The sequence below is a fragment of the Lolium perenne genome, chromosome 4 (assembly GCF_019359855.2).
Source record: "Lolium perenne isolate Kyuss_39 chromosome 4, Kyuss_2.0, whole genome shotgun sequence".
In the NCBI taxonomy this organism is placed as follows: domain Eukaryota; kingdom Viridiplantae; phylum Streptophyta; class Magnoliopsida; order Poales; family Poaceae; genus Lolium; species Lolium perenne.
In genome coordinates, this window is record NC_067247.2 from 278299715 (window position 1) to 278326148 (window position 26434).

Consider the following 26434-nt stretch of genomic DNA (forward strand, 5'->3'; position numbering starts at 1 on the left):
AAGGATAACTAAAAAACTTAATAAAATGGATATGACTGATAGAGGGTCCAATACTAAATAAAGGAGTATCTCCTCGGGATGGTAGGATATCATCTTTAAAAAGTAGCTTAGTCTCATCTTCTATAGCTTGAAGCAGTCCTTGGGGGATAGCATATTCAGGACCAATACGTTGTTGTATTGATGCAGATATTTCTCTTTCTAACCACACAATTACGAGTACCTCTATTGTGATTCCCAAAAGGAGGTTTAAAATGGGTAGAATCGATATGAGTCCATAGACTTCTTGTAATAATTCTGATTTCGAAAAAGAATTGATAGTTTCTACTTCTACCCTATCTATTATCATTTCAACGGTCAACTTCCCCCCATAATGATATCTATATTACCTATATCGTCATGATATCAGCCAATTTCATTCTTTTAATTAGCTGAGGAAGAATTTTTAAATTAATAAAATCGGGCAGACGAATTTTCCATCTCCAGGGGAAAATACTATCACCTCCTACTAGATAAACTAGATAATACTCCGCGCGTTGCTGCGGGATCGTGTGGTGAAAAAATGAGGCTACCAAAGTTCAGCCAAAAAAACTTAAAGATTAATTAAAATATGTATAATTATACAATATCTCCACCGATTACATAATTTTGCTACGCACCAAAATATCTACATGCAATTAGATTGTCCTCTTTAGTTCAACGTGCTAGGCATGTAGGATACATGGTAGCATATGTAGGGAGAATATATTCCCCACTCTCACCAAAATTTATGAAGGAAAAAACATTATGAAATAAAAATTTCTCTTATCATTTAGATGTAAAACGCCTGCTAAATATATTGGAAAATAATATCGTAGCAAGCGACAATTTAATCAATGAACTGGCAAACTACTATCAAAAATGTAGTGGTGATGCAGAATGTTTAAAATGTTGATCATCATATACATAAATTCCGCAAAACCTGAAAGATAACTTTTTGTGTGAAGCAAAGATATTAGACAAAATAGGAGGATAAACAAAAAGGATCTAAATTGCGAGCCTATAAAACAGATATATGCAACTGAAGATTAGCACTGCACATGCTTTTGTTTATTCCTTCCATTTCTTTTTTGGAATTTCCCTTCCATGTTCTGATGCTCATTACTCGCTGACAATGTGCATACATCTCAACCAGGTGTATATGTAGAGAAGAACAACTCCAATTATTGGAACAAATTCTTGAGAAAATATGCAGGGCTGATGTGAAAGAGGAGAAAACTTCTTGTCATAAAACATGAAAAAGAATTACGTGCATGCATAGTTCTGGGTGAGGTTACAACGAAGTAGAACATTTGGCATGTAGGTAGAAGCGCACGGAGTGAGTTATCTGCTCTTGAATATCGTTGATCATCTTCACTCTTTTGGAATATGCCATAAGACTGCAAGCATATGCATACAACGTACAAATACTCAACACGCATGCATCCGAACCACAATTCCAAGACCGATCCTCTCGATGAACTCTTGATGCCAAGAAAGATACCACCATCGAAAAAAAGCGAGAAGACAGACAACGAAAAAGGTCAAAGCGGGATAGCTACCCCGGAGCTAGCAGATTCAGCGGATGCACGCATCGTACGATCGATCCAGAGCAGCAAAAATTTCATGTAGCTGGCGCCTAGCGAGATTGAGGAAGATGAAGAAGGGTGAGGTGGGAGAATGGGTACAGGGAGGATTTGTAAACCCCAACGGAGAGGAGAGGTCCTCAATACGTGGAAGTTTCAATTGCAGTATTAATTTTAGGATTAATGGAGGGAAGGGTAATAATGTGCGCAGCTTTTTTGGGAGAGGAATAGAGTGCGCCACACGGAGATTCATCAATTAATACAGAAGAGGAAGCGGGCAGGACGAAAAACTAAGGAGCCGGTTTGTGCGTTTAAATTCGCTGCATGCAGGTTGTTTGAAGCGGACTGCATGTGGGCATGCCGCTGCAATTTTGTTACGGAACGGGAATTACCAAACATAGCAGAATAAACGGGGTGACGTGGATGCACCACAGCTCAGAGAAATCATGTAGTGGGTGTCTCCTAAGAGATAGAAGATTCCTAATTCACCTTTTGGGGCTTCCACTTTTACATAAAGCTCTTGCTTTGATAATTCAAAATTGGGTGAAGGTTTTTTATCAAGAAATTTATACATTCAAAATCGTCATATGTTGTGTTTGAGAGCAACTCAAAATAAATATTTAAAAGTGGCGACACCTATTTCGAAACCTAGCTGCTTCTAATCAATACTCTATAAGCCTTGTGATAAATGCAACCGTAATCATCTAATGTAATGCTAACTTTAAATTAATTGATTCAACTTTATTTAGATACACGTGTATGTATGTTATAGAGAAGAAAAAAATTAAATGCATATCTAGTCAAAGTTGCGTCAATTAATTTGAAACAGGGAAGCACATAATACCGGCGACTGACTGTTCCTGATTGATCCATGCAAAATGATACAAGCAGCATATTTCGGCAGCCATAGCTTTGGCATCAATCAGCAGTGTGTGCTTCGTACTAGGTCAACTCTCTAACATAGCCGTTGTGGTTCATGCAACCGGTATATTCATTCACACGGGGGGGATTCGCCCCTGAATCCTTGTCGACTTTTGGTACCGCCCCGGAATGTTATGAACTTTGGATAAGAAATACGGTCTGATCTGACCGTATCGTATACTGTTTGCTAGGCCCAAATTCCAGGAGAAATATTCATGGCGGGAACGTCCGAGGACGGAACGGACTGTTCCGTGGGGCCTGGGAGGTACCTGGTTTCTGTGGCACTCAATGCGTCGATGTCACTCGCCTGCAGAGCGACTGCAGCACCCACCACAGAACCAAAAATTCGACCGGCCAAAAGAAAACAAAAGGCGACGGAATTGAATTGAAAGCAAAGCCAGGATTCGACATTGCTCACTTTCCCGTCGTCGCCTCGGAACCGGCTCCTCTTAGAGCATCTCCAACAGCGCGACGCATTTTGGCGTCCGCGCGCGTCCGTTTACGTCGACTTTTTTGGTCGAAATCGACCGTGCGTCCGTTTGCCGGGGGTGGCTCCAGCGGCACGACGTATTTTTTTATGACGAATCCTTTTTTTAAAACATGAAACATAGTTTACATACTTAAAAAATAAACCTAAAACGCCATCGCTCCTCGCGCCGTGTCTCCTCTCGTCATTGTCGAGCACGATGAGGTCCGTACGACCCAAGGCAGTTGGCATCCGGGAGAGTACGCCGGGCGCCGCGGTGCTCGAGGTTGAGGAGGCTGCGGCTGTGGCGGCGGTGGAGGGGCCCAAGATCGCGTGGCGTGGCGGTGGAGGCGCCTAGTACTGCGGCTGTGGCGGCGGTTGAGGCGCCCAGGCCTGCGGATGTGGCGGCGGTGGCGGAGGCGCCGCCGACTCCAGGAGCGCCTATCGAAGTGCTTCATCCGCCGACAGGCCCGACGGCATGACGGCGGTGGCGTAGCGGGGCAGCGGCGGCTGCACAGGCGCGTCGTGCTCGGAGACGAGGACGGCGACCTTTGCCATCTCGCCGTCCATCATGTTGTCCGGGAAGTCGAAGTTCCGGCCCTCCGCCAAGGCCTGCTGCCATTCGTGGCGACCTTCACCTCCTCGCTATGGTACGCGAGCGCCTCGACGTAGTCGTCGTCGTCGTCGTACACAGCGTAGGCTTCGTCGTCGTCGGCGGCGTCGTTGTGCTGCGTCTGCTGACGTCGCGTCCGCGCCTGCTGACGACGCGTCGGCGCCTGCTCACGACGCGTCGGCGCCTGCTCACGACGAGCCGGCGGTGCAGGGCCGAAGGGGTAATCCCTTTCGCCCATGAAGCCTGCCCTTCGTCTCCTGTCCGTCTCCGTGGACAGGTATGTACGCCAAAGCTCTGAGTCGATGGCGTACGCCGGATCGTCGCGGAGGTCCGCCGGCAGATACCGCCTCCTGCGCCGGATCTCCGCGGTCCGATCAGGCTCGCGCGCAGGTACTGGAGGGATAGGCACCCGGCGGCAGCTGAGCCACCAGGCGGTCGCACGCCGGGACGAGCGTCGTCGCACGGCATCCATTTGCCGTGCATGAGCCTCCCCACCGAGACGGGGAGCGGGATCTTCTTGCTGCCGCTGCCGGAGGCCTCGAAGTCATTCTTCTTCCCCATGGCGCTGCGGCAGTGGTGGTGGTTGTGGAGGTGTGGGCGAAGGAGCGACGCGGCCGGTGGACTTTTATGGGCGGGCGCGCGCGGGATACGATGCCATTGAAGGCGCCGTAGAAGCCCAGCCGCCGCCCGCCAGTGCGCGCGCAGAACAGGCAGCCGCGCCATTGATGGCGAAGGCTGCGGCGCAGACGCGGAAGCGTTGACCGCCTGAATCGATGCCCTCGATGCAGACTCGCTGCCAGGCGGGCCCGGTGGGGAAGCGAGCGGACACTTTGCGCGTCCGCCGAGCGTCCGCCGAGTCGCAAACCTGGCGCATATTTGGGCCAGGTTTGCGTCTCCGCGGACGGCCCGGTCACTTTGCGTCGCCCCGCTGGAACAGGGCCCAGACGCATTTCCGGTCACGGCGGACGCAAACGGTCGCTGAGCGTTCGTTTGCGTCGCGCCGCTGGAGATGCCCTTAGGGCATGTACAATAGTAGGGAAGACATGCCTTCTTTTAGTAGTCCACGTCATCTAGAGAAGACGATACATATTAGGGATACAATGCATTATCTCTTATTGTCATTTCTTACAATAAATGAGACTTAATTATTTTTAGTAAGAAATTATGTAGCTAAGGGAAGACAAGTCGTACAATGGGGAAAATAGTCTTCTCTTATTTAATAAGAGATCATCCCTTAGCTAAGGGAAGACAACCATCTCTTTCTTCCTTATCTCTCCTCCAATTAAGCAAATATCCTACGTGGCAAGCGTAAGGGAAGGCTGACGTCACCCCATTGTACATGTCCTTAGAGCATCTCCAACCGAAACGGTTTTTCAACCGCTTTTGGCCGCCCGCATCCTCCGCGTCTCCAGCGGACCCACTAAATCCGCGCGCAAAACAAAATTTATCCTGCGCGCGCTATCGCGACATCCCGAGCGGCAAAATTGGCGCGTCGCTTCGCGCGCGCTATAAAGCACCACGTGCATGCGCACCCAACAACCACGGAACGTTCGGCCTCGCCTCGCCGCTTCCCCGCGCCACGCGTCGCCGCCGCTCTTCCTCGCCGCCTCCTCCGCTCGTCCGTCGCCAAGATGCCACCGCGCAGCCGCGGATCGTCGGCCTTCCGCGGTGTCCGAGCGCGTCCTAATGGGACATTCTACGCAGAGATTCGCGCCGGCGGCTTCCGCGTCACTCTCGACACCTTCACCACGCCGGAGCTGGCGGCGCGCGCCTACGACGCGGCCGCGTGGCGATTCCGGCGGCTGCGACGCGACCTCAACTTCCAGGACGTCAAGTCGCTGGAGGAGGCCGAGTTTCTGGCACCCGCGCCGCGCCTCGTCACCGAGGAGGACCGCCACCGCCAGGCGCAGCGCCGCATCGCCATCGCCGAGCGCGGCGAGGAGGTGATGCGCCAGTGGAGGGAGCAGTTCCCTAGCGACGTCGATAACATGGAGGCGTTTTTCACGGACCTCAGGCGCAGCGTAGGTCCGCTAGGCGCCGTCGTCGCGTCATCGCCGAGTTCGAGCTCGAGAACCTGAACACGACCTGGAATGATTCACGCTGGGATGACATTTGGACTGCGACGACCTCCAACAACGATCATGAGTAGACTGTTTTTACTTTTTCTATGTATTTTCAATGTTTTTCGAGCTGTAGATTTTCTATTTGAACTAGTTTAAATCAAAATGTGTTTCTGCGCTGCATAATAGCGCTTCCGCTGCGAGCGCTATTTTCAGCGGACCTTCCGCGCTGCAAAATAGCGTGTCCGGTGGAGGGGTTTTCGGCGCAGCGGGAGCTAAATGTTTACAGCTCGCGAAATTGGTTTTGCAGCACCAGATCATTGCGCATCTGTTGGAGATGCTCTTAGCTCTTGCAAAGTTTGGCTAACATAGTCGTTGGATCTAAAACATGTACTGTAGATGAAAAAACTGTAGACTTTGGACTGTAGCTAAGACGACACTCTGGATCAGCCCTGTTTCTAACACTGTAGTCTTGAACCGTTCGCGTACTGTATAGTCACGTCTGAGCCATTCATTTACGATCCAATGGTAAATAACACACCAAGTCAGGGTACTGTACACCCTAACTTAGGGCATCTCCAGCGGCGCGACGCAAACGGACGCTGACGCCGTGACCGGAAATGCGTCTGGGGCCTGTTCCAGCGGGGCGACGCAAAGTGACCGGGCCATCTGCGGAGAAGCAAACCTGGCCCAAATATGCGCCAGGTTTGCGTCTTGGCGGACGCTGCGCGGACGCGCAAAGTGTCTGCTCGGTCCTCGCGCGGGCCCGCCTCGCAGTGGCACAACTGCTTCGTCTTCCGTGGTATTACTTCTGGGCGGCGCGCTGCAGCCTTTGCAGGGGCCGCGTTAATGGCGTGTTTCGGCTTCCGCGAGCGTGCGCAGCTAGTAGGCGTTGCACTGGCAGGCCATTGAAGGCGAGATGACGTCGGAGCCTTAAAGGGACGCTGCCGGCGCCCATTTCCCCGACCAAAACCATTGGCAAAATCCCACAGTAGCCACCACACCGACGCCATGGGGAAGAAATGCTGGCCGTTCCGGAAGACGAAGAACGACCAGGAGGCTAGCGGCTCGCGTTCCGGCAAGAAAACACGGGTCGGACGGTACATCCGCGTTGACCTCGCTCGGTAGCTATGGGAGGAAAACCGGCCGGTACCATGGCCGGACGCGAACTTGCCGGGAGGGGGCTGGTACCTGAACTCGCGGCGCGTGCCGGTCCCCCCCCGTGCCGCGCGAGGGCCGAGAGCGGCGGGACGAGGTACGGCGCCGCCGCGCGGTCTTGCCGCCGGATCTGCGGGAGGATCCGGCGTACGCGCTAAACTCCTACAACTGGATTTCCTTCGGGACGTGGGAGTTTGACGCGCGGCGCCGCGCTGCCTACCTCGCCGACATAGACTACTTCGAGCGCGAGATCGCCGCCGAAGAAGAAGAGAACGACCTCGAGGACGCAGACGAGGACGGCGACGAGGACGATGACGGCGACGTGACCATGCCGCAGTACGACCACGACGACGGCGGACCAGCGTGGGATCCGGAGACCCAGCCGCCGGACATTTCAGAGGAGGAGGCCATTGCCATGGCACTGGCCAACAGCGAGCAGGACGAGCTCAACGAGCTCGCTTTGTGGGATGGGCTCGCAATCCAGCTCCGCGAGTCAGCGCTCGCGCAGGGGAGGCCGGCGACTCCTCCGGCCACGCCGACGCGTTCCAATGTCCGCGCTCCGCCTGCTGCTCCAGCGTGGGATCCCTGGCCACAGCTTCCTGCCCGTGCGGCGGTACCTCCTCCACCGCCGGCGTACGAGCTTCCATGGCCGACGCCGCAGCTGATTGACCTCGTCAGCGACGACGACCAGTAGACAACGCCTATTTTAGCACCCCTTTCTGGCTTTTTTATGTTCTTTTTATTATCATGTAAATTATGGCGTGTGAATGAAAAAAAAATTATGCGTCTGTCGCTGGAGCCACCCCGACGCAAACGAACACCAGAATATTTTCAACCATTTTACTCGACACAAACGGATACAACGCATCCATTTGGACGTCCGAAATGCGTCGCGCCGCTGGAGATGCCCTTACCCAGAGCAAAGTTAGAGGAGCTCGTTCCGTCGCCTCCCACTCGCTCTTTTTGGATTCTTCCCATCTTGAGGCATCGCCTGTCTGCCCCCATTGGCCCAAGCCCAACACCCCCTTTGTGGAATCCTACAATTCTTGCCTCCCACACCCCAGCCTCCTCCTCTGCTTCTTCTTCTACCTTCCTCCCCTACAAATCTACAATACAAGGGAAAGGAGAAGTGAAGTGGAGCCAACACTCCCCTGCCTCCGTTCTTGCCATGCAAGTGTTCGTTCCTTGCAGGCGCGTGTTCGGCGGCCGCTCGGCAAGCGAGTGCTGGTGAGACTGAATGGGGGCTCAGGCAGCAATGCCGTCGTCCGGCGGGGCCATCTCGCGGCAGGGCTCGCTGTGCAGCCTCACGCTCAGCGACGTCGAGGGCCAGCTGCACGGCCTCCGCACGGTGGCCGGCCCCAGGAGGACGGTGGACGAGGTGTGGCTGGATATCCAGGGCGCCGCCAGCTGCGCGCGGCCGCAACCGGCGCAGATGACGCTGGAGGACTTCCTGTCCAGGTCCGGCGGCGGCAGCGCGGTGGTCGCCGCCGACGCGGGGGGCGGCGGCGGCGGAGGAGGCTGGGCCACCGAGCAGTACAACCCCCCGCCCCCGGTGCCGGAGCAGCAGCAGCGCCACAGCATCGGCCGCCCCCTGCCGCGGCCGCTCGGCGTGGGCGCCGGCCCGGTGCTGCTGGACGCGCTGTACCACGACCACCACGACGTGGCCGCCGCCATGTCCGGCCGGAAGCGTGCTGCTGCTGCCGCTGCTTCCGCGGGCGGCCCGGTGGAGAAGACGGTGGAGCGGCGCAAGAAGCGGATGATCAAGAACCGGGAGTCGGCGGCGAGGTCGCGCGCCAGGAAGCAGGTGGGCTCCTCCTCCCCCTCCTCAAACCCCAAATCTCAGCAAGTGCGTTTGGACTCTGCAGTCTGCACCCTACACCGTACAGTTCACTCACTCACTCGCTTGGACTTGGCTTTGGCTGGCAGGCCTACACGAACGAGCTGGAGAACAAGATCTCGCTGCTGGAGGAGGAGAACGAGCGGCTCAGGAATCACAAGGTAAAACACCAACATCCAACACACTTCTCAGCCTGCTTCCTAGCTAGGCTCGAAAAAGAAAAACAGGTCCTTCCAATTTCATGCCCGTCTTGTCCAATCATGTTTTCTTCTTCTTCTTGAGGCAACTGCTGTCTAATCAAGTTTATGTTGCTTAAACTTGATTTTTGAATCTATCCCTAACATAGGACAAAGCTACCACAACCGCTCTGCATGCGGCGGGGGTCCTCATGCCACTCAACTGCTAATGCTGCACAGATTAATTGCCTGTGCTAGTTACTGCTGAATGAGATAATGCACTGATCTGGTAGTGCCTTGTTTCAAAAAAAAAAAAATCACCTGCATAGTTAAACAGTTCATCTCTGAACATTTTTTTTACTCCTCCTGTCGTGCTGATGCATCTATAGGGTCTGCTGCTCCTGCTAGTGAGCTCTGTGTTTCTTTAGCTGTCTCTGCGTCATTGGCTTTGGCTCTGGAGTGGTTACAGAGGATGTCAGATCATGGATGGACCATAAAGTTCTGCCCAATCAAATGGCATTTCCATTTCACCTTCCTGTACAAAAACTTATCTCCTACTACTAGCCTCATGTCAAACTACTTTTCACCATGTAAAAACTACCTCTTGGAAATGTGTGGTGTTAGTTGTTTTGGTTTTTCCTTACAAAAATCATATGGCCTTTCCATTTCACCTCTTCTAGAAAAAACTTATCTCCTAGCCTTATGTCAAATTACTTTTCACCATGTAAAAACTACCTTTTGGAAATGTGTGGTGTTAGCTGTCTTGTTTTTTCCTTACAAAAATCAATTGGCCTTTCCATTTCACTTTCTTCTACGAAAACTTATCTCCTAGCCTCATGTCAAATTACCTTTCACCATATAAAAACTACCTTTTGGAAGTCTGCGGTGTTGGTTGTTTTCTTTTCTTTTCCTTATACAAGAAAAAAAGGACCACGGGTTAATGGATGAGGTAACATCTGAACGTTTGCTTCATACTTTATGGATGACACGGTGGAGGATCAATCATTCCCATCGATCTCACAATCTGTTAGCACAGTAGTCAATGCCTAAACCCTGCTCATTGGACACTAGACAGGCATCACCACTCACTAGGCTAAAAGTAAAAGAGGGGGTAGATTCTTTTTACCCATAGGATGGAATAAATTAGGGCTTTGGGAAGATTTGATCTCATTGTCTGCCAACTCAATTCTTTCATTATCAGTCAGCATCACTGCATCACCCTACTGCTACTTGCTGATAAGCTCCTTCCTAGCTACATGCTGATAAATAATACCATTGCCCATCTGCTTCAGCTTGGATGTGCAAAAAATACTATTATCCGTGTACTAGAAAACTTTGCACATCTACCTCGAAACACACATCTTTCATTTTCTGTAGTTCGTGTACTTGGCTTGTGCTCCTTTCTATGCCCGTGTCATGAAATCTGAAGACAGCATGTACAAATTTGCCAGTGACAACTTCTCCGAAAGCTGAGATTTATGTCCTACTCTGCATTTCTTGGGCGTATGAGATACTGACCTCAAAGTCTCGAAAATCCCTCCAGACGGTCAAACAAATACTCTTTCCGACCTCCCAAATGTAAATGTTGAGATGGATATTTGTGTATCTTCAGTTTTTGCTGAGCTGACGTGTTGATTTGTGTGTTTTGTGTTCCATTCAGGCATTTGAATCGGAAGTGCAGTATGTGCCGCAGCAGGAGCCAACGAACCAGCTCCGGCGGAGGAACTCGGCCAGCTTCTGATCATGTTAATAGTAGTGGCCAGCATTATGTTGGTTCAAGTTGTAACTGACTTCCCAACAATATTTAGCTAGTACTAAGAACTCTGCTGTCTCCAACTTGCTGTGTAGCAATTGCTGGTTGCTGCACTCGTGCCTTTTCTCCAACTAGTGCATTGCTTTCTGCAGCCTGTGATTGCAAGAGTAGGCTGTAATGTTGTGTCGCTCTCTCAAATGAAAACATAATTGCTAGCCTAGCGGCAGGGTTCGTATTTCAAGTTTTCAATTCTTTACCATCCTTGCAAAAGGAAGTTAGACAAAACAAACAAATTTTCAGTACGTTCTATTTTGTCATCAACAGAGAAGATCATTAAGAATTCATTTGTAACTATACTGTAAGCTATACATCCGTGTGCTCTTTGATTTATCAAAAACTAGGTGAACATAATCTCTCACTATAACATTTCAGCTGTAGTCAGGATCATCATCCGGGAGTATCAATCTCAGATCATCATTATCTCTGTAGACTTGTACCAAAGCTGCAGCCTTGTACGCGAAGAACCCCATCATCCCTGGAACAAGCTGCACAAAGAGAAACCATCATTCAGGATATCAGTTTGCAAGAAAATATACTGTATAGGTCAACATAAATCTGACAACAATAATAAAGAGCTGCCCTTTTACCTCAAAATTAAAAATGCTATTGTGAAAGTGACTAGAAAACGTTGACAGTCCAAAAATCACAGCAGGAATTATAAGCCTTGGGGATGAAAGAACAAATATAGAGCCACCCAATGTCTTCTCTACTGTATTCTTCAGATCCTCGCTTCGAATGCCAATTCTAGCATTTGCATATATACAATAATAATAAATCAAAGAATCAGAACGTGAGGGGTACAAGTCTGAGTATAGACAAAGACATTTCCAAACCTACTTCTTCACTGTCTTCCTCCGAAAAACTTCAGGCACATCTTCCTTTGACAAGTTATCTGCGCGTCGGTACAGAAGTTGAAGATACAACCAGCTGCTCAATAGAAAGTAAGTGGTAAGATTTATAATATTTTAGAGCATTGAAACACAAATTAAAACTTTATGTGATATTTGCCTATCTTTAGACAGGAGACGTAGCAACATCATCTTAAATTGCAGGAAGGTAACTGAGCTAACCTGAAAGCAACTCCAAAAGCATAACTGATACCAGCCTGTTCAAACAGAACATTAAAGATTAGTCAGATAATTCTTCTTCAATTTTATATAGTGATCGGTTACAATTATTTAGGTAAAGTTATACCATTTTGTCATTCATTAGTTTACTGGACGATATGAAATTAAAGATCATATGCTCTTTAAAAGTATGTCCTAAAAGAGCTTATTAGGTTTTCTAGGTGTCGATGGCAGACACTAAACGCCGAAACCATTCACAATGTCGTATCTTCAGATTCAAATACCGATGCACTTTTGTTATGTATCTTCACAATGTCTGGTACATTGGAGATTATTTTCATGTCAAATCAGGTTTGTTTTGGAAACGTCAGTTAAACAGGAGATTAATTAATTGTGACGCTAGTCACATGAAAGTATTTAATTACGTATTGTTAACACAAAAGAACGTGTCTACTTTTATGTCAGCTATAAAGTTCAAATCTAGTACCTGCAGAGAGAAGACTAGAGCACAATATACAGTGCAAGCAGCTCCAATTCCTGCTGTCAGGAGCAACAACTCATCCTTAATCTGTGAAAAATGACTAAAATGAGAAGATGGATATGCATTTCTTTTTTGTAACAAATCTATCAGGAAATGAAATTACTGCTTCATATTTCATAAGGTTGAATTCCCTCCTCTTGTCGCTCTCTTTCTTCCTTTCCTGCCATCATTCGCAACAACATTCCCATTTATCAGCTACCTCTACAACAAATATGAATAATGAACGGTGATCCCAAAACACCACCATGACAGACCATATAAGCAAGCCTCCTTCTGACACTTAGGCTGCCGTCAACGGACACCAGATCTCCAGTAGCCTCACCCGCAGCATCTTCCCTGAACTGCATTCCACTGTTTTATCAGTCAAGAGTAACAATAGCCTACACATGATTTTTGTTTGCCGGGATAGCATAGACGTGATTGCCACAGCTTACATCTGCATCATTTTCTTGATACGTGGTAGCCTCTACCGCATCAAGACCTGTGGCATTTCTCCTCAAAACCATGTCAGCGACTTTCGAGATGAAGTCCCCATTCTCCTGCCTGTCCTCAAGGAACATGCGCATGACCTCCTCCTCCCCGAGACCGTCACCAGCTATCAGTCCCAACAAGCAAGTCACGGGGTCAGTACCAACAAACAAATGCCAATCTAGTATGTCAATGCTTAGTTAGTGGTGAATAGCTCGTGGCTCGTCCCCGCGGGCGAGTCACGGGCGAAACCCTAACTCCCTCCTCCGCCCCAGACCTCTCCCGCCCCCTCCTCCGCCGCCGGCGGGAGCCGCCGGCGGCGGGCATCTCCACCATCCGCACGCCTGTAAGGGCGCGGGCAAACCCGACGGCGGCGGCAGGAGCTCCATGGCTGCCCAGCGACGGCGACGGCGCTGGGGATGGCGGCGACGGCGCTGAGTTGGCGGCGACGGTGCTGGGCGGCCGGAGTTGGCGCCGTGGCGGCGCGGGTCGGCCGGCCCAGATCTGGGCCCTTCGGGCCCGATCCGGGGAAGGCGGGCCCCGGCCGTTCCGGCCACCTGCGCTGGGTGCGGTCGCCCACCTGCTCCTCGCCCATCCTCCCGGCTCCGAGCGCAGTGGTGCTTCTTGCTCGGCCGGGTTGAGCTGAGCCTAATGCCATCTTGGCGTGGTGGCTCGGGGCGCCCGTGCGGCGCTGGCGGCGCGTAGGCGGTGCTGGGTGGCCGGCGATACCTCCCTGAGGTGGATGCGCGCAACCCTGCCGGCGAGCCCTCCCATTGGACGGGTCAGTGCGTGAGCTTTAGGCGATGGGCGGACGCTGCTTGCGGTGGTGAGGTTCTATGCTCCGGGCGAAAGCCCTGCCTTTCGGGGTCGATGACGGCGACGCCTGAGGGTGCCGTTTCCTATGTGGCGTCATCGAGGAGTTGTGGCTCCTCCCTCGCCCAGGGTCTCAGGTTTCGGGTGAAAACCTCAGATTTGGCATGCCAAATCGGGCGACGACGGCGCCTTTGACATCGTACCCTTCTTGGAGGCGTCGTCTTGGGAACTTGAGTCCGGGCAGTGGTTCTTCCTCGGAGTTCTCTGTGTTGGCCGCTTGGGAGGTGTCTTGCGATGTAGGTGGCGCGCCGGCCTCTTGAGGGGTATCGCGGTGGCTTGCGCGACGAGGATCTTCCTCGGACAGCGCGAGCGGGCCTCTAGATGAGCAGTGGTGGGCTGGCCTCTGTGCTTGATGGCGGGCTGCTGAAGACTGCACGCTTGCGTGTCCGTTGAGGTTGCTAGGAGGTAGCCGCTGCGCCGACGGCGTCCCTGGAGCAGCAATGCTCCCAGCTGAGCCGGGTGGGCTCACGGGATCCGGGTGGTACGCCTCTTGGCTGCGGCTGGCAGGTTCTTGGTAATTTCGATGATGCACAAGCACTGCGACTTTCATCGGCATGGGTTCTGTTTGGCGGAGGAGCTAACACTAGCGTCTTAGAGGAGCACTCGACGGATTGCGGCATTTTGTTGTAATCACGTTTTGAGTGTTGGGTGTGTGTGTGGGTGTCTCAGCATTGTCTTAGGCTTGTAATGTAAACTTCTTTTCTATCAATGAATCGAAACGCAAAGCTTTTTGCGTTTTCGCGTAAAAAAATGCTTAGTTAGTAGAATGCAAGTCAGTTTATCCATGCAGAGAGGAAGAAAACTGAATAGCAGGAACAGGCACAGGCTCACGAGTCGATGCGAGATTCCTCGACATACAATTTCTCTGCGAAATGGTGGAGCTAGGCGCCGTACCTTGGAGAGACGAGTAGCGGAGAGCTGGGACGCGCGGCAACCTGCGAGGGCGGAGGGCGAGGCCGAGGGGAGCGAGCGATCCGCGCGCGGCGAGGTCGCAACAACGGAGGCCGGGGAGCCTCGCCATGGCAGACTGTAATCTGTTCAACTGGCAGCGACTGCCTTGCTGAACCTGGAGAGGAGAGCGACGAGCCGTGAGGAAAGAAGGGGTTTGAAACTGCGCTAGGAGCGGGTGCCGCGGCGTAGTTCGAGCCACCACTCACCGCGCCTGCTTGCCGCCCGCCGCTGGTCTGCACGCGTGGCCGCCTCCGCACTCGATTGCGCGAGCCGCCGCCACTGCAGCCTATGCGGTCCGGAATCCGCCGCCGCCGCCGCTCTGTAGCTTGACCGCCCGCCGCGAGAGCTTCTACCCAAGAAGGATTCTCAGGAGAGCGGCCAGGACGGAAGAGAGGGATTGTCAGGGAGAGCGCCGGTGGAGAAAGAGAAACGATGGAGCTGGCGGGCTCAGGTGGATAAGAGTACGACGGAGGTGCAATCTGGGCCGTTAAGTGCACGATCGGGTGGTGCAGCCTCTCTCCCTCATCTCTTGCTTGTATCATGACAATCCTAAATAAATTCTACAGTGTGGAGTCAACATTGCTGTCAAAAGTTGCAGAAAATATCTCTATTTTGGAAATGTGTGCCACGGTCTGTCTAGCCCAGACGCCAGAAGGACAACCACTCATTTGGATTTTATGAGATTTGCTACTAAGTTCGTTTCAGTTAAGTCCTACACTCCCCGCAAACAAAAAAATCCTACACTGTTTGATTACATCGTGATTCGTGCATACGAGTTTTAGGTTGAGTTGCAAATGAGATTTTTCAGTTGCAAGTGAAAATGCAACTAAGAAAAATTATCTAGACAGTTAAATTTTCATCATGATTCGCTAATCATCAGTTACAACATGAACTGTAACTAAGATTTAATAATATCATCTAACGAAGAAGAAAATTAGTTTTTCAACTGAGAAATAGTCACACCCTGATTTTATTTGTCAAATGGTGCCGCTGCACATCGCAGTCGTAATTAGGCTCGTCCTGCCGCGACTAGGGGCCACAAGCCGGATTCAAAAAGTTATGTCACTGAATTATGGAACAATAATGTACATTCCCAACTGCAAATCCAGATGCTGATCACATCAACTTCATTTTGTTGAAAGCAACACCCTATCACATCCCCTCAATGCACGTACGCCGCCCGCCCGGCCGCCGTGGCATTCTAAACTGCCGGAGCAGAGCTACGCCTGTGCACGCAGGCCATGAGCATGACCATGCACATCCCCTCGATGCTCCTCCTCTCCTCCTGTTCTCCGCCGGGGAAGTACTTCGCCGCCGTGACCGTGAGGAGCTTGCCACGGCAGAGCGGGCACGTCGCCGCCGGCCGCGCGGCCAGCCACCGGTCGAGGCAGCAGCGGTGGAACAGATGCAGGCACCTGAGCACCCTCACCTCGTCGTCGTCCTCGATGCCGCTCAGGCAGAACACGCAGCAGCGCTCGTGCTCCGCTCCACGCTGCTCGCCGTAGCGCGCCACGGGGAGCTCTCGGTCGCGAAGCTCCGTGGAGCATGCCGCAGCCACCTCCGGACGTTCCTGCTCGGACGGAAAGGACGGCGCCGAACACGCCAGCCGGAGGAGGCGGCGGACGGCATCGACGACGAAGGAGAGGAGGTGCAGGATCGTGGCAAGAAGACTTGGCATTGGGTGGTTCTCTGCAGTGTCTTGTGGTTCTCTAAGTGTCGTGTTACTGCCTGAGATTAGGAGTAGCATGTATTGTGTGAGAGAGCAGAGCAACGTCAAAAACAGAAACGAGTGGCTGTTTCCTGGTACAGAGGACGAGGAGCATATTTTTCCTTGGGTACCTTTATATATTGATGGATTATAAGGACACAATCAGAGTGATACATTGCTTCTGTTTATATTAGGCCGTAATGAAATTGAAGCCTTACAACCACACAAACACGTTCGCTGCTTTCAAGTACATCGCACCCTGCAGTGAAGCTGTCACAGAAGAGCCTGAACATCATCGTCAGGAAACCTGGGGTCTAATCGCCAGATATTGTAATCCAGAGGGTTAGCTGACATTGAATTTCCGAAACGACACATAACCCGAAAGGATCCTTAAAAATCATACCAACTGATTCCCTCTAGATCATAATGCCAAAGGAAGGCACAGAACAACATGGTCATTGGGGCTTTTCATGGACAGGTAAAACAGGTTCACAGTTGTGCCAGACTAACAAGAGGACGAGGAGCATATTTTTCCTTCGGTATCTTTATATATTGATGGATTATAAGGACACAATCAGAGTGATACATTGCTTCTGTTTATATTAGGCCATTCGTCCGTAACGAAATTGAAGCCTTACAACCACACAAACACGTTCGCTGGTTTCAAGTAGATCGCACCCTGCAGTGAAGCTGTCACAGAAGAGCCTGAACAGCAACGCATTCAAGATACCCTCGGGCCTAATCACCAGATATTGTAATCAAGAGGGTTAGTCGACATTGAATTACTGAAACGACACATGACCCAAAAGGATCCAAAAAAAAAAAAAAAACTGATTCTCTCTAGATCATCATGCCAAAGAAAGGCACACAACACCAGGTTCATTGCATTTCCACTGACAGGTAACAAGGTTCACAGGTGTGCCAGACTAACAAGAACACAACACACGTCAATAATGCATAGATATAGCACAAGTTCAGCACACGGTCTGTTATGTCAGTTACAGGAACTCTTATTCAAGGGAGATGCAACTAACATCCTTGACATGAAGACTGATCATCAAGCAGGCGTTGCTTAGCCCGGTGGCCAGTTCATCTGCCTGCCTCCAAGAAGATGGACATGGATGTGATAAACAGATTGGCCTGCAAAACAAGGATATCAGGTCACTGATGGAAAAGGGGTCAGGAAATAGATATTCACTAATCCAAGGGTATGGAAAAGGGACATACATCCACTAGGGCCATCGTTGATGACGATACGATAGCCATCTTCCAGTCCTTCCTGCTTTGCGATAACTTTCGCAGCATAGAGGAGCAAGCCAAGTATCTCTACGTGCCTCTCTTCTGCCTGGGGACATGATTACAACAAAATTGCATTTTCTTTTTAGGACATCACACTTCTGGCAAGATTTATAGATCTATCGTAGGTTTAAAATGGAAACCATATACTGCTATAATTGATGAGCATTTACCTTTGAAAGGCCACTTAGTCCATCCTTGACTTTAGGAATGATCACAATGTGGATCGGTGCTTGAGGATTTATGTCTCTGAAAGCAAGAACCTGGAAAATGAACCCACAGTTCACTTTTATCATTTTAGTATAGGGTATAGCTCACAAATTCTATGGAGAACAACAAAGATACAAAAGCTTTCAGTCAAACCATAAGAATATAAGATCGATGAACTTCGAGGATTCAGCCGATCCCAAAGGAACAAACAGTAGTATTCAGTTCAACCCAGGTGGCCTAGTCAATTCCAATGGCACTTTAGTAGTAGAATGTCATACCCTGATAGTCTTGTACCCAAGTGGTCAAGTCATTCACAAAATGAAACTATGGCTTTTGCTCTCTTAAGGCCTACAAAGAATACTAATGTCCAACATGTGGTATGCATGGATGTGGGGAATGACTGGCAGAACTAAATATTAGTCACCTCCAATGTGTATGTGGAAACACTGGGAGAGAACAATTGAACATTGTGGACAGAATTGTCTCGTAAAATTATGTGTACATGATGTGTGTCCGCGTGAAGACTGGAGTATGTATGAGTAGCTATGCATATAGAACCTCAATCTTTCATTTATTCTATCTTGACGATGGCATTGTAGAATACTGACAAGGTCGACAAAACAAGAAAAGATGTGGGTCCATTTATTGCTGTTTCTCCTTAAAGTACATGTTCTTTTCTTGGAAATCAATACAACTCCAGAACTAAAGTGTAGCAGAAAGGTTCAGCATTTCAGATGACCATTCAGGATTAATCATATTGTAGTCTATAATGGTATCTGCAGTCCACGAATGGCTTTAACAACATTAGTAAGTGGTAACAGCATTATAGCTGGAACTGCTCATCTGCCTAGTTGCTCTAGTTCATTAACCTGAATGAGGCCATCCTAGTATCTCCTTATGCAGTACTTTAGAATAAAATCCTTAATGCATTCCGCAGGAATTGTGTATCACCAACTTTATACTAAGTACATACAAACAAACCCCTTTTCCAAGGAATATTTGCATATACAGTAGTACTGCAAAGCAGTAATTGATCAAGTTAACCTGAAATTAATTTTCCGCTTAAGTGAATATAGATAAAGGTGATTACTACATTTACACAATACCTTCTCATCTTCATACACCACATCGGAAGGTATCTCCTTTTTAATGATCTTGTCGAATCTGCACATGCAATAAATTTCAGAAATGGATGCACCTGCTCAACGACTTTGCTACACACAATTTAAATGCTAGAATTTTTTGTATCTCTCATGCAATAGCTGATCTATTTCAGCAAGTCGTCCTGAGATAAATTATTAGCACTCCACTGTAATCGCACCTCACTGATCCAGGCCATGTTCCTTAAGCTGTCATAATCATAATAAGGACTGATCATACAAATATGAAGAGGCTCCATTTTTTAGTGATTTGGGGATTACAAGGAATATTTGCATTGGTGCTACAGTAGCAAAAATCAAGTAGCACACACATAAATATTTGTCTACAATAGCAGTTGATCGGCATAATATAAGGGACTGAAACCTAACGGTTTTATCTAGAGGCCGTTTGGTTAGCAGCAGTAGTGAAACATGAGAGTGTTTTGTGGATGCCCACACCCTAGTTCCTGCTTCCACAAAACTGAGCTCCTGCCAGCAGTGGCGGAGCCAGGAAAAAATTGGAGCCTGGGCGAACTATAAGCTAAGAAAAAAAAATTGCAACGGCATATATGGATATATAAATGTACATATAATCAAAAAAGCGAGAATCGAACTCCATAACTGGACATATACAATCAAAATATAAATACTAAATTGAGAACCTTATATTTGCAATAGTTTGGAAGCATAAAAACCGAATTTTTGCAAGGAAATACCTTTGTAACTACAAAACTTGTTGGACCTCTCCAAAAAGACTATCCCAACCACTATCTCTCATGGCCGTCAAAAAATCTGACATCATTAACTAACTCCATGGCATGCATATTATTTGTACTTTTTTTTTACAAGAGATGTGAAAGCATAGTTGTAAATTGTAATACCAAAGAACTTCAACATAAGATTCAAAGCGAGAGCAAATATAAAACGCTTCATCTTTTTGATGCAATCCGCGGCACTACTCGACTTGGCCTTTTAATAAAATACATCCGCATTTTCTAAAAATAAAGATTTGATAAAATGATTCAACAATGTAAAATATTTAAAGTAAATTCCCCAATTTATAGATTAAAATCAGTCCTAGCGGATCAGAACTGCAGCCGTGACGGCGAGTAAAGGAGGGGCGCCGCCTGTGGCCGTCCTGACCTGCAGCCTGCAGCGGAGTCTTCAAGCGCCGCGCCGCTGTCGCCTGTGTGCAGCCTTGCCTCTGCCAGTGTGCGCGCGTCAACAAAGAGATAGATGAACAGAGTGGGGACATGGTAAATTGCTTTGGGTGAGTTGAGTATGGTTTGTGAGAATTACACCAAAATCATGTTGGTCCCTAGCCACAGAAGTCCTGGGGCTCCAGCCTCCAGGCAAGCAGCCCGAAGCCAAACAGAAAGGGCAAAACGGTAAGTCGAGGAGCAAAGCGAGGGTTTCTGGTTTTGGGCCTGTCGTGCTCTTTATCTACGGGACTCCGGCGGCGACCACCATCACCAGATTCTTCTTGTGCACTAGATAATGTTGCCTTCCTCAAATTACTTGTTATGGTTGCACAGGAGTCATAAACTTTAGTGGGTAAACATGAACCAGCTGTTGTAAATTTTGCGGTCTTAGCAAACAAATCAGATTAGTTCAAAAGATAACTACGATCACAGAAGCATAATACCAGCAGTGATTCGACTTAGTTGATAAATACAGCTTTAAGAAATCAATCAAGAACACAGTGAACATTCATGAGCGAATGGGCTTGTTGTAATGTCATTTTTGTGAAGGCTCCGGTTTGCACACTGCATCATCTTCAAAGTCGGTTAGGGACATGATTCATAACAGCGAGACTGGTGACCTCCCAGTAGTCCAGCACCACATAACCATTGCGCAAATTTGGGGACAATTAGGTCACCAACCCTGCACTAACCGTTTACAAGCACTAATCCTAGAAATTACAATTCCCACTCAATTAATCGAGACAGTACTGAAAAATCGCAGCCCAAATCTATGATCCCACAGCGTATACCAATGAAGCGCGCTCCAGTAGATCGAGTGGTCAACACAGGAACAGCTAAGCTTGCGACGGATCAGTGCGGGGTCTGTGACAGGAGGAGAGGGGAGTGCAGGGGACTCACATGGTGGGGTTGTCGTTGGGCACGGCCGCGAGCGCCGCCTCTTTCTCCGACGCCATGGTGCAGGGAACGATCCAACTCGCCGAGCGCCTGGTGGTGGTGGTCGCCGCCGGAGTCCCGTAGATAAAGAGCACGGCAGCCCCAAAACCAGAAACCCTCGCTTTGCTCCTCGATTTACCGTTTTGCCCTTCCTGTTTGGCCTCCGCTGGACGCTGGAGCCCTGGGCTTCTCGGTCAGTTCAGATCTCAGGGTAGGGAACACCAATTGACGCAAAGAGAGGCAGAAAGCGTGGCAGGCATACATCAGTTTTTTTAACATGGATTTTTTTTTTGAAACTTTCGGCAACTTTATTGGATAATAATTATACTATCATTTACGAGCACAGACGTAATAAAAACAGAAGATACTATATTGAACCAAGTCTTTGTTGTACCCTATTGAGCACTTCGACGAGCCAGCTCATGTGTCGCTCCGTTGGCCTCTCGCGAACAATGCTTAAAAGTTGTCATGCCTAGAGTCACCAATAACTCCCGGCAATTATCAATGGTAACAGCTCCAGTACCTCCGTATTCAAAGGGATATGTCACCGCTTCTACTACTTCCATAGAATCTGATTCTACGTACCATGATTGATCTTGCTCCAATCGCTTCAGCTAGTTGTAACCCAGCAAGCAAAGCAATGGTCTCCATTGTAGAAACATCAATTGCATGTTCATTATACTCACATTATGTGAAGCTGCAATGAAGTTTCCCCTGAATCTTAGATGATCGCTCATGTTGCTCCCGTTCCACTATCAGCAGAATAGGCTGCATCAACATTTTACTTGAGAACTCCAGAAGGTGGTCTGCACCATCCATGGCATCTGACCATGTTATTCAGTCCTGGACTTTATCGGCATACAACAGTTTTTTTAACATGGACTTTGCCGGGCTTACAGCCTGGATTTTTATAAATAATAACCACTCAAAGAATACACAAGGGGAACATTACAAGTATTTTAGATGACAGAGTCACCGAGGTGCTACGGGTGTTGCAGCGATAGGCCCAAAGCCTAACATCTTTGATGCATCAGCAGGAGACCAGAGAGATGGTATCCACAACGCCATCGAAAGTGGGAACGTTTCTCCTCTTCCAAATGTTCCAAGCGATGGTTGTGTAACTTGTGTTGATAGTGTATTCCTCGAAGCTGTGGCAACGCGAGTGCCAAAGGTCGATGAAGCTGGTGAAATCGTGGGCGTCGAAATCATGGTGGAAGAAGTTCCGAACTATCTGGTCCGGGGACATGAGAGAAGCAGGCGGTCCGTATCTTCATCTTGAGGGCAAAAGAGGCAAGTAGCAGAGACATTGAGTTGATGCTAAAACCGCTGCTCATTGGTGGGGAGGCGCTTTTTCCTAGCCAACCAGCAGCTGAAATTCCGCACTTTAAGGGTCAGCGCTTCTCCATACCTTAGTCGCCACCTACAGCATTTCTACATCTTATATTTCAAAATTTAGCATTACGGCAATACGGCACAAGTGTTGAAAAGAAAGAACACAAAATGGGAGGACAGGCAGAAGAAGCACCAACCTTTCTGCATGCCTGCTTATTCACTCTTTGCTAAAGAAAACACACACGATGAGCAAAGCATTGTGTTTTCTTTTCTTGGAGAATCAGTATGTCATCGCATATGTTCGGCTGATGGAGTGGAGCACAGCCGATCAATCGTGTCCGATGTAAGAGTATTCTTTAATCAGGATCCTGTTCGCCAGCTAGGTTAGTCAAAGGCTGCTCTGCTATGCACCTACCTTTCTTGAAACGCCGAGCAATGTGGAGACGGGGGAATCTTGGAATGTCCGATTTGATTATCGTGGTTTCAGATGGACGCAAAGATCCAAGAAATGGAAGCAGCCATGAAGTCGGCCAACAGCAAGCTGTGCATGCGTTGGCTACCTGCGCTTTTGTTGCCTTCTGGAACGGCCAAAAGAAGGTTCTAGCGAATGTTTAGTTACGTACTGTGCTAAGGGCATGTACAATGGTGATAACTTAGCTATCTGTAAAAGGTAGTTATAGGCGATTTTGGTAATATTGAGGAAAGAGAATAAGGAGAGAGAGGGAGGCTGTCTGTAAAGTTACAGAGACAGCATTTTTGTTGTTGTATGAAGGGTGTCTATAACTTATAATCACACATGGTTATGGCTAAAAATAGATAGCTTACAGTCAGACCTATACTACTGTCTATATATGATATGAAGTGCTATTACAAACACCACCTGTCTAGACCATTGTACATGCCCTAATGCGATTAATTTGCGCGGTTTCTCGGCTAGATTACTGGTGATCGAGCCAAGCAGAAGTTTCTTCAGTGGACCGATGATGGACATGTGGCCGTGCACCTGGGTGCGGGTTACTTGCTCGGTCCAAAGAAACGGCTTATGTTGGATGCGTCAACAACCACACGACACATCACAGCCGACGTGGCATATAGTATGCCGCCCCTTGCCCCTTCCGCTATTAAAACGGGGATTTCCTGCTGTTTCACCCAGTTCTGAAGATTTCAGCAGGCAACCGAAGCACGAGCATCCCCTTCATCCCAGCAATCACCAAATCGTGAGGTAAATCTCTCGGTGATACTCCTGCTAAATTCTGGATTTGATCTGATTGTACCTCTGCCCATACGGTAACTAAAATCATCCCTTGTTCTATCTGTTCTGATGATCAGATAAGCAGAAGAGACCGGCGGAGCGGCCATGGACAGCGGCAGCCCGGTGATGACGGAGAGCGAGCGGCGCGCGTACCGGTACGCGCAGGCGCCGAGGGTGCAGGGCCTCGGCGTGAGGAAGTCGTGGTCCAACGACTCCCTCTTCAGCCTCGTCGGCTCCGCCAGAGGGGTCACCGTCCACTCCTGCGTCTGCGCGCCCACCACGCACCCCGGATCATTCCGCTGCAAGCACCACCGACAGAACCAGAACGCCTACCAGATCGGCGGCGCCGGCCAGTCCACGGCCGACGCCGACGCCGACGTGAAGCGCGGCGACGAGGCCCACCAAGAAGCTTCGTCGTCCGCGGAGCAGGAGAAGGCGTCCTGAAGGCGACCGCGCGCGCCTTCTTCTTCGCAGGCCGGCAGGAATGTGTCGCCGCTCTGTGTGGTTGTACCTCTACGTGTACGTGCGTCTGGGTGATGTGACCACCGTGGACGGACCCCCGTTTACCGCTGAATATGTGGACAGCTTTTTTCCTCTGTAAATTTTCAAGAGTTGGTTTTCTTTGAAGTGTATTTGATTTTTAGTTATCTTCTTGAGAGAGGAGGGTGAATTTCACTTTTTTTCTTAGTTATGTAATACGGAATAGAAACATGAATATGGCTTATAAAACAAAAACAAGTGAAAGGTTCTTGATGAGAATTTAAGAAATCTGTCCCCGACAAAATTTTAACTCTGGTTACTAGGTAAGCCACTGCAACCTCAACCGCTGGAACCAGGGGTCCTTAATATAGATTATAATATCATCTAGCATGAATACCCAACTATACCCGATCAGGGGTACCTGATAGGGCACCAAAATCCGTATTTCCTTACTTCCAAAAATTTCTAACAAAATTTCTGCATGTATGTGCATGCGTGCTATTTTTTAAACCCAAATTTAAAATTGATAAGTCCTGAATAAGCAATCTAAAGAAAACACCTCTTTCCCAACATGTCGGTAACTTAGGGATCGCTACACTATACTTGATCCTAGACTAAGTAATATCGGGAATTCGTTAACTGGTAACGGCTCGCTGGACCACTGAATAGCGATTAATCGGCCAATTCCCCAGTTAGTCGCCCGATTAATGGGGTAATCAGCATTTATCGGCTATTCAGTGACCCACTAAGTAGCGATTAACTGGCCAGTTAATCGGTGATTCGGTCGAATTCTTGGACAATGATATCAAGAGTACCCACTTTGTTCGCCTTCTCTTTCCATGACATGGGGTATCACTCCTGATAATTCAACGATCTTTGGTGTTCGTCCTTGTTTTGCAAGCTTTGTCATACGTCTAGATATGTAACTTTTCCAACTATAAATAACTTTACTTAGTAAAATTTAAAGTTTTGAAGATATTAAGATGTAAGCAATGTTGTAAATTTTGGAATACTAGTTAAGAATTTTTTGAAAGCTCATAGCTCCACAAGATTTTAACTTCTCCCTACGAGAGAACTCAATTCCATTAGCAAATGATAACAGAACATCGAGTTCCAGGCACCTCGTGCCAAATGCGATAAAAGGAAAAAAAAGGTGCGGAGCCCAAGTAACAACTGCCATACCTTAAACAAACTACAACGACCCACACATTTTTAACAACTAGGAATATCCTATTGCGAAAATGTAATCAACCACGGAAGCTGTTGGGGGGATGACCCCCGGTATGCCAAAGGCATGCCAAACTGGATGGTTTAGGCCATCAGGATACCGGTTTAATGTTCATACCGGAGCACAAGATAAGAGTTTGGCTAAGTTGTTGTCGTCAGAAACCCACCGGCGGGCAGCGACGGGCAACACCGTAGAGCCGGGAATAACCTAGAGCTGCGGCTGGCTGAGGTCCCTCCGAGCGACGGCCCGCAAAGCCTTCTGGTCACACGTCCGATGCTGATTGCAAGGGCGTGCCACCTGACCTATACCTGGTCAGGAAGGTGATGGAGATGCCTCGCTTAGTTTCCTGCATGGCATACACGTAAACATTAAATACGAGCCTCGATCGGCTCTCAGGTTATCCTGTGAATCGGCTCAAGGAGCCGATCCACCCATGATTCGTACGGGGTGCACGAATATATGGTGGTCCTGCTTGATCAAGATAAAGCTAATGAGATCTACGACGATTTAGGGTTTTCACCGCATAATCGGATCATCCTACTCCAGATTGGGCCTCGCGGCCACGCACGGTGATCGTAAGCCGATCCTAGACAAGGCCTAAAAACCAACACGAAGTTGATCCCCGGAACATCCTGTTTAGGACTAGCGAACGACACCCTACGTGCCGCTGGATCCTCCCCCCCTTTGTAAGGCCTAACTATTGCAGATATTAAACTAATCCTTGTAGAACAAGGAGCAACCGTAACGGATCAGATCTACTAAATAATGATCAAGCGGGGTGCCGCCACCACACCTAAGATAGGTGTGAGGGCGGCTAGACATGCAAGGGTTGCACTACGATAGCATGTTACGCGAAGAACTATGCTAACCCTAACACATCTATGATAACTACGTTGCTCGCCATCAACAAGGCTTCAGTACGAGCAACGCATGAACAACGTGGAGCTTGTGCTGCCTAGATCGCAAGATGCGATCTAGGCAGCATGTCGCTTACCGGTAGAAACCCTCGAGACGAAGGAGTTGGCGATGCGCCGAGATTGATTTGTTTGGTTGAACGTTGGTTGTTGTTTATTCCATAAACCCTAGATACATATTTATAGTCCAAG

General features: G+C 48.9%; 6 protein-coding genes across 6 annotated transcripts; 3 read left to right on the forward strand and 3 right to left on the reverse strand.

Annotated features, from left to right (window-relative positions):
• Positions 1–5232: 5232 nt before the first annotated feature.
• On the forward strand, positions 5233–5679 carry LOC127347655 (uncharacterized). Its single transcript, XM_051373823.1, has one exon. The coding sequence runs from the start codon at positions 5233–5235 to the stop codon at positions 5677–5679; it is 447 nt and encodes a 148-aa protein (XP_051229783.1).
• Positions 5680–7763: 2084 nt separating this feature from the next.
• LOC127295498 (uncharacterized) lies at positions 7764–10820 on the forward strand. Its single transcript, XM_051325456.2, has 3 exons — positions 7764–8623; positions 8746–8817; positions 10493–10820. The coding sequence occupies exons 1-3, from the start codon at positions 8057–8059 to the stop codon at positions 10571–10573; spliced, it is 720 nt and encodes a 239-aa protein (XP_051181416.1). The 5' UTR covers positions 7764–8056; the 3' UTR covers positions 10574–10820.
• Positions 10821–10860: 40 nt separating this feature from the next.
• LOC127295497 (uncharacterized) lies at positions 10861–14977 on the reverse strand. Its single transcript, XM_051325455.1, has 10 exons — positions 14752–14977; positions 14489–14660; positions 12688–12848; positions 12508–12594; positions 12357–12413; positions 12200–12280; positions 11716–11750; positions 11483–11572; positions 11233–11389; positions 10861–11130 (listed from the first exon to the last, which is right to left on the reverse strand). Exons 2-10 carry the CDS (start codon positions 14613–14615, stop codon positions 11014–11016), a joined length of 912 nt encoding a protein of 303 aa, XP_051181415.1. The 5' UTR covers positions 14616–14660; positions 14752–14977; the 3' UTR covers positions 10861–11013.
• A 634-nt stretch (positions 14978–15611) lies between these two features.
• On the reverse strand, positions 15612–16395 carry LOC127295500 (probable E3 ubiquitin-protein ligase RHA1A). The gene has a single exon (XM_051325457.2). It carries the CDS (start codon positions 16290–16292, stop codon positions 15747–15749), a length of 546 nt encoding a protein of 181 aa, XP_051181417.1. The 5' UTR covers positions 16293–16395; the 3' UTR covers positions 15612–15746.
• A 255-nt stretch (positions 16396–16650) lies between these two features.
• LOC127295501 (14 kDa zinc-binding protein) lies at positions 16651–21160 on the reverse strand. The gene is made up of 5 exons (XM_051325458.2): positions 21001–21160; positions 18866–18923; positions 17723–17812; positions 17481–17598; positions 16651–17393 (listed from the first exon to the last, which is right to left on the reverse strand). The coding sequence occupies exons 1-5, from the start codon at positions 21054–21056 to the stop codon at positions 17326–17328; spliced, it is 390 nt and encodes a 129-aa protein (XP_051181418.1). The 5' UTR covers positions 21057–21160; the 3' UTR covers positions 16651–17325.
• A 2273-nt stretch (positions 21161–23433) lies between these two features.
• LOC127295503 (uncharacterized) lies at positions 23434–24388 on the forward strand. Its single transcript, XM_051325459.2, has 2 exons — positions 23434–23590; positions 23698–24388. Exon 2 carries the CDS (start codon positions 23726–23728, stop codon positions 24062–24064), a length of 339 nt encoding a protein of 112 aa, XP_051181419.1. The 5' UTR covers positions 23434–23590; positions 23698–23725; the 3' UTR covers positions 24065–24388.
• Positions 24389–26434: the final 2046 nt, after the last annotated feature.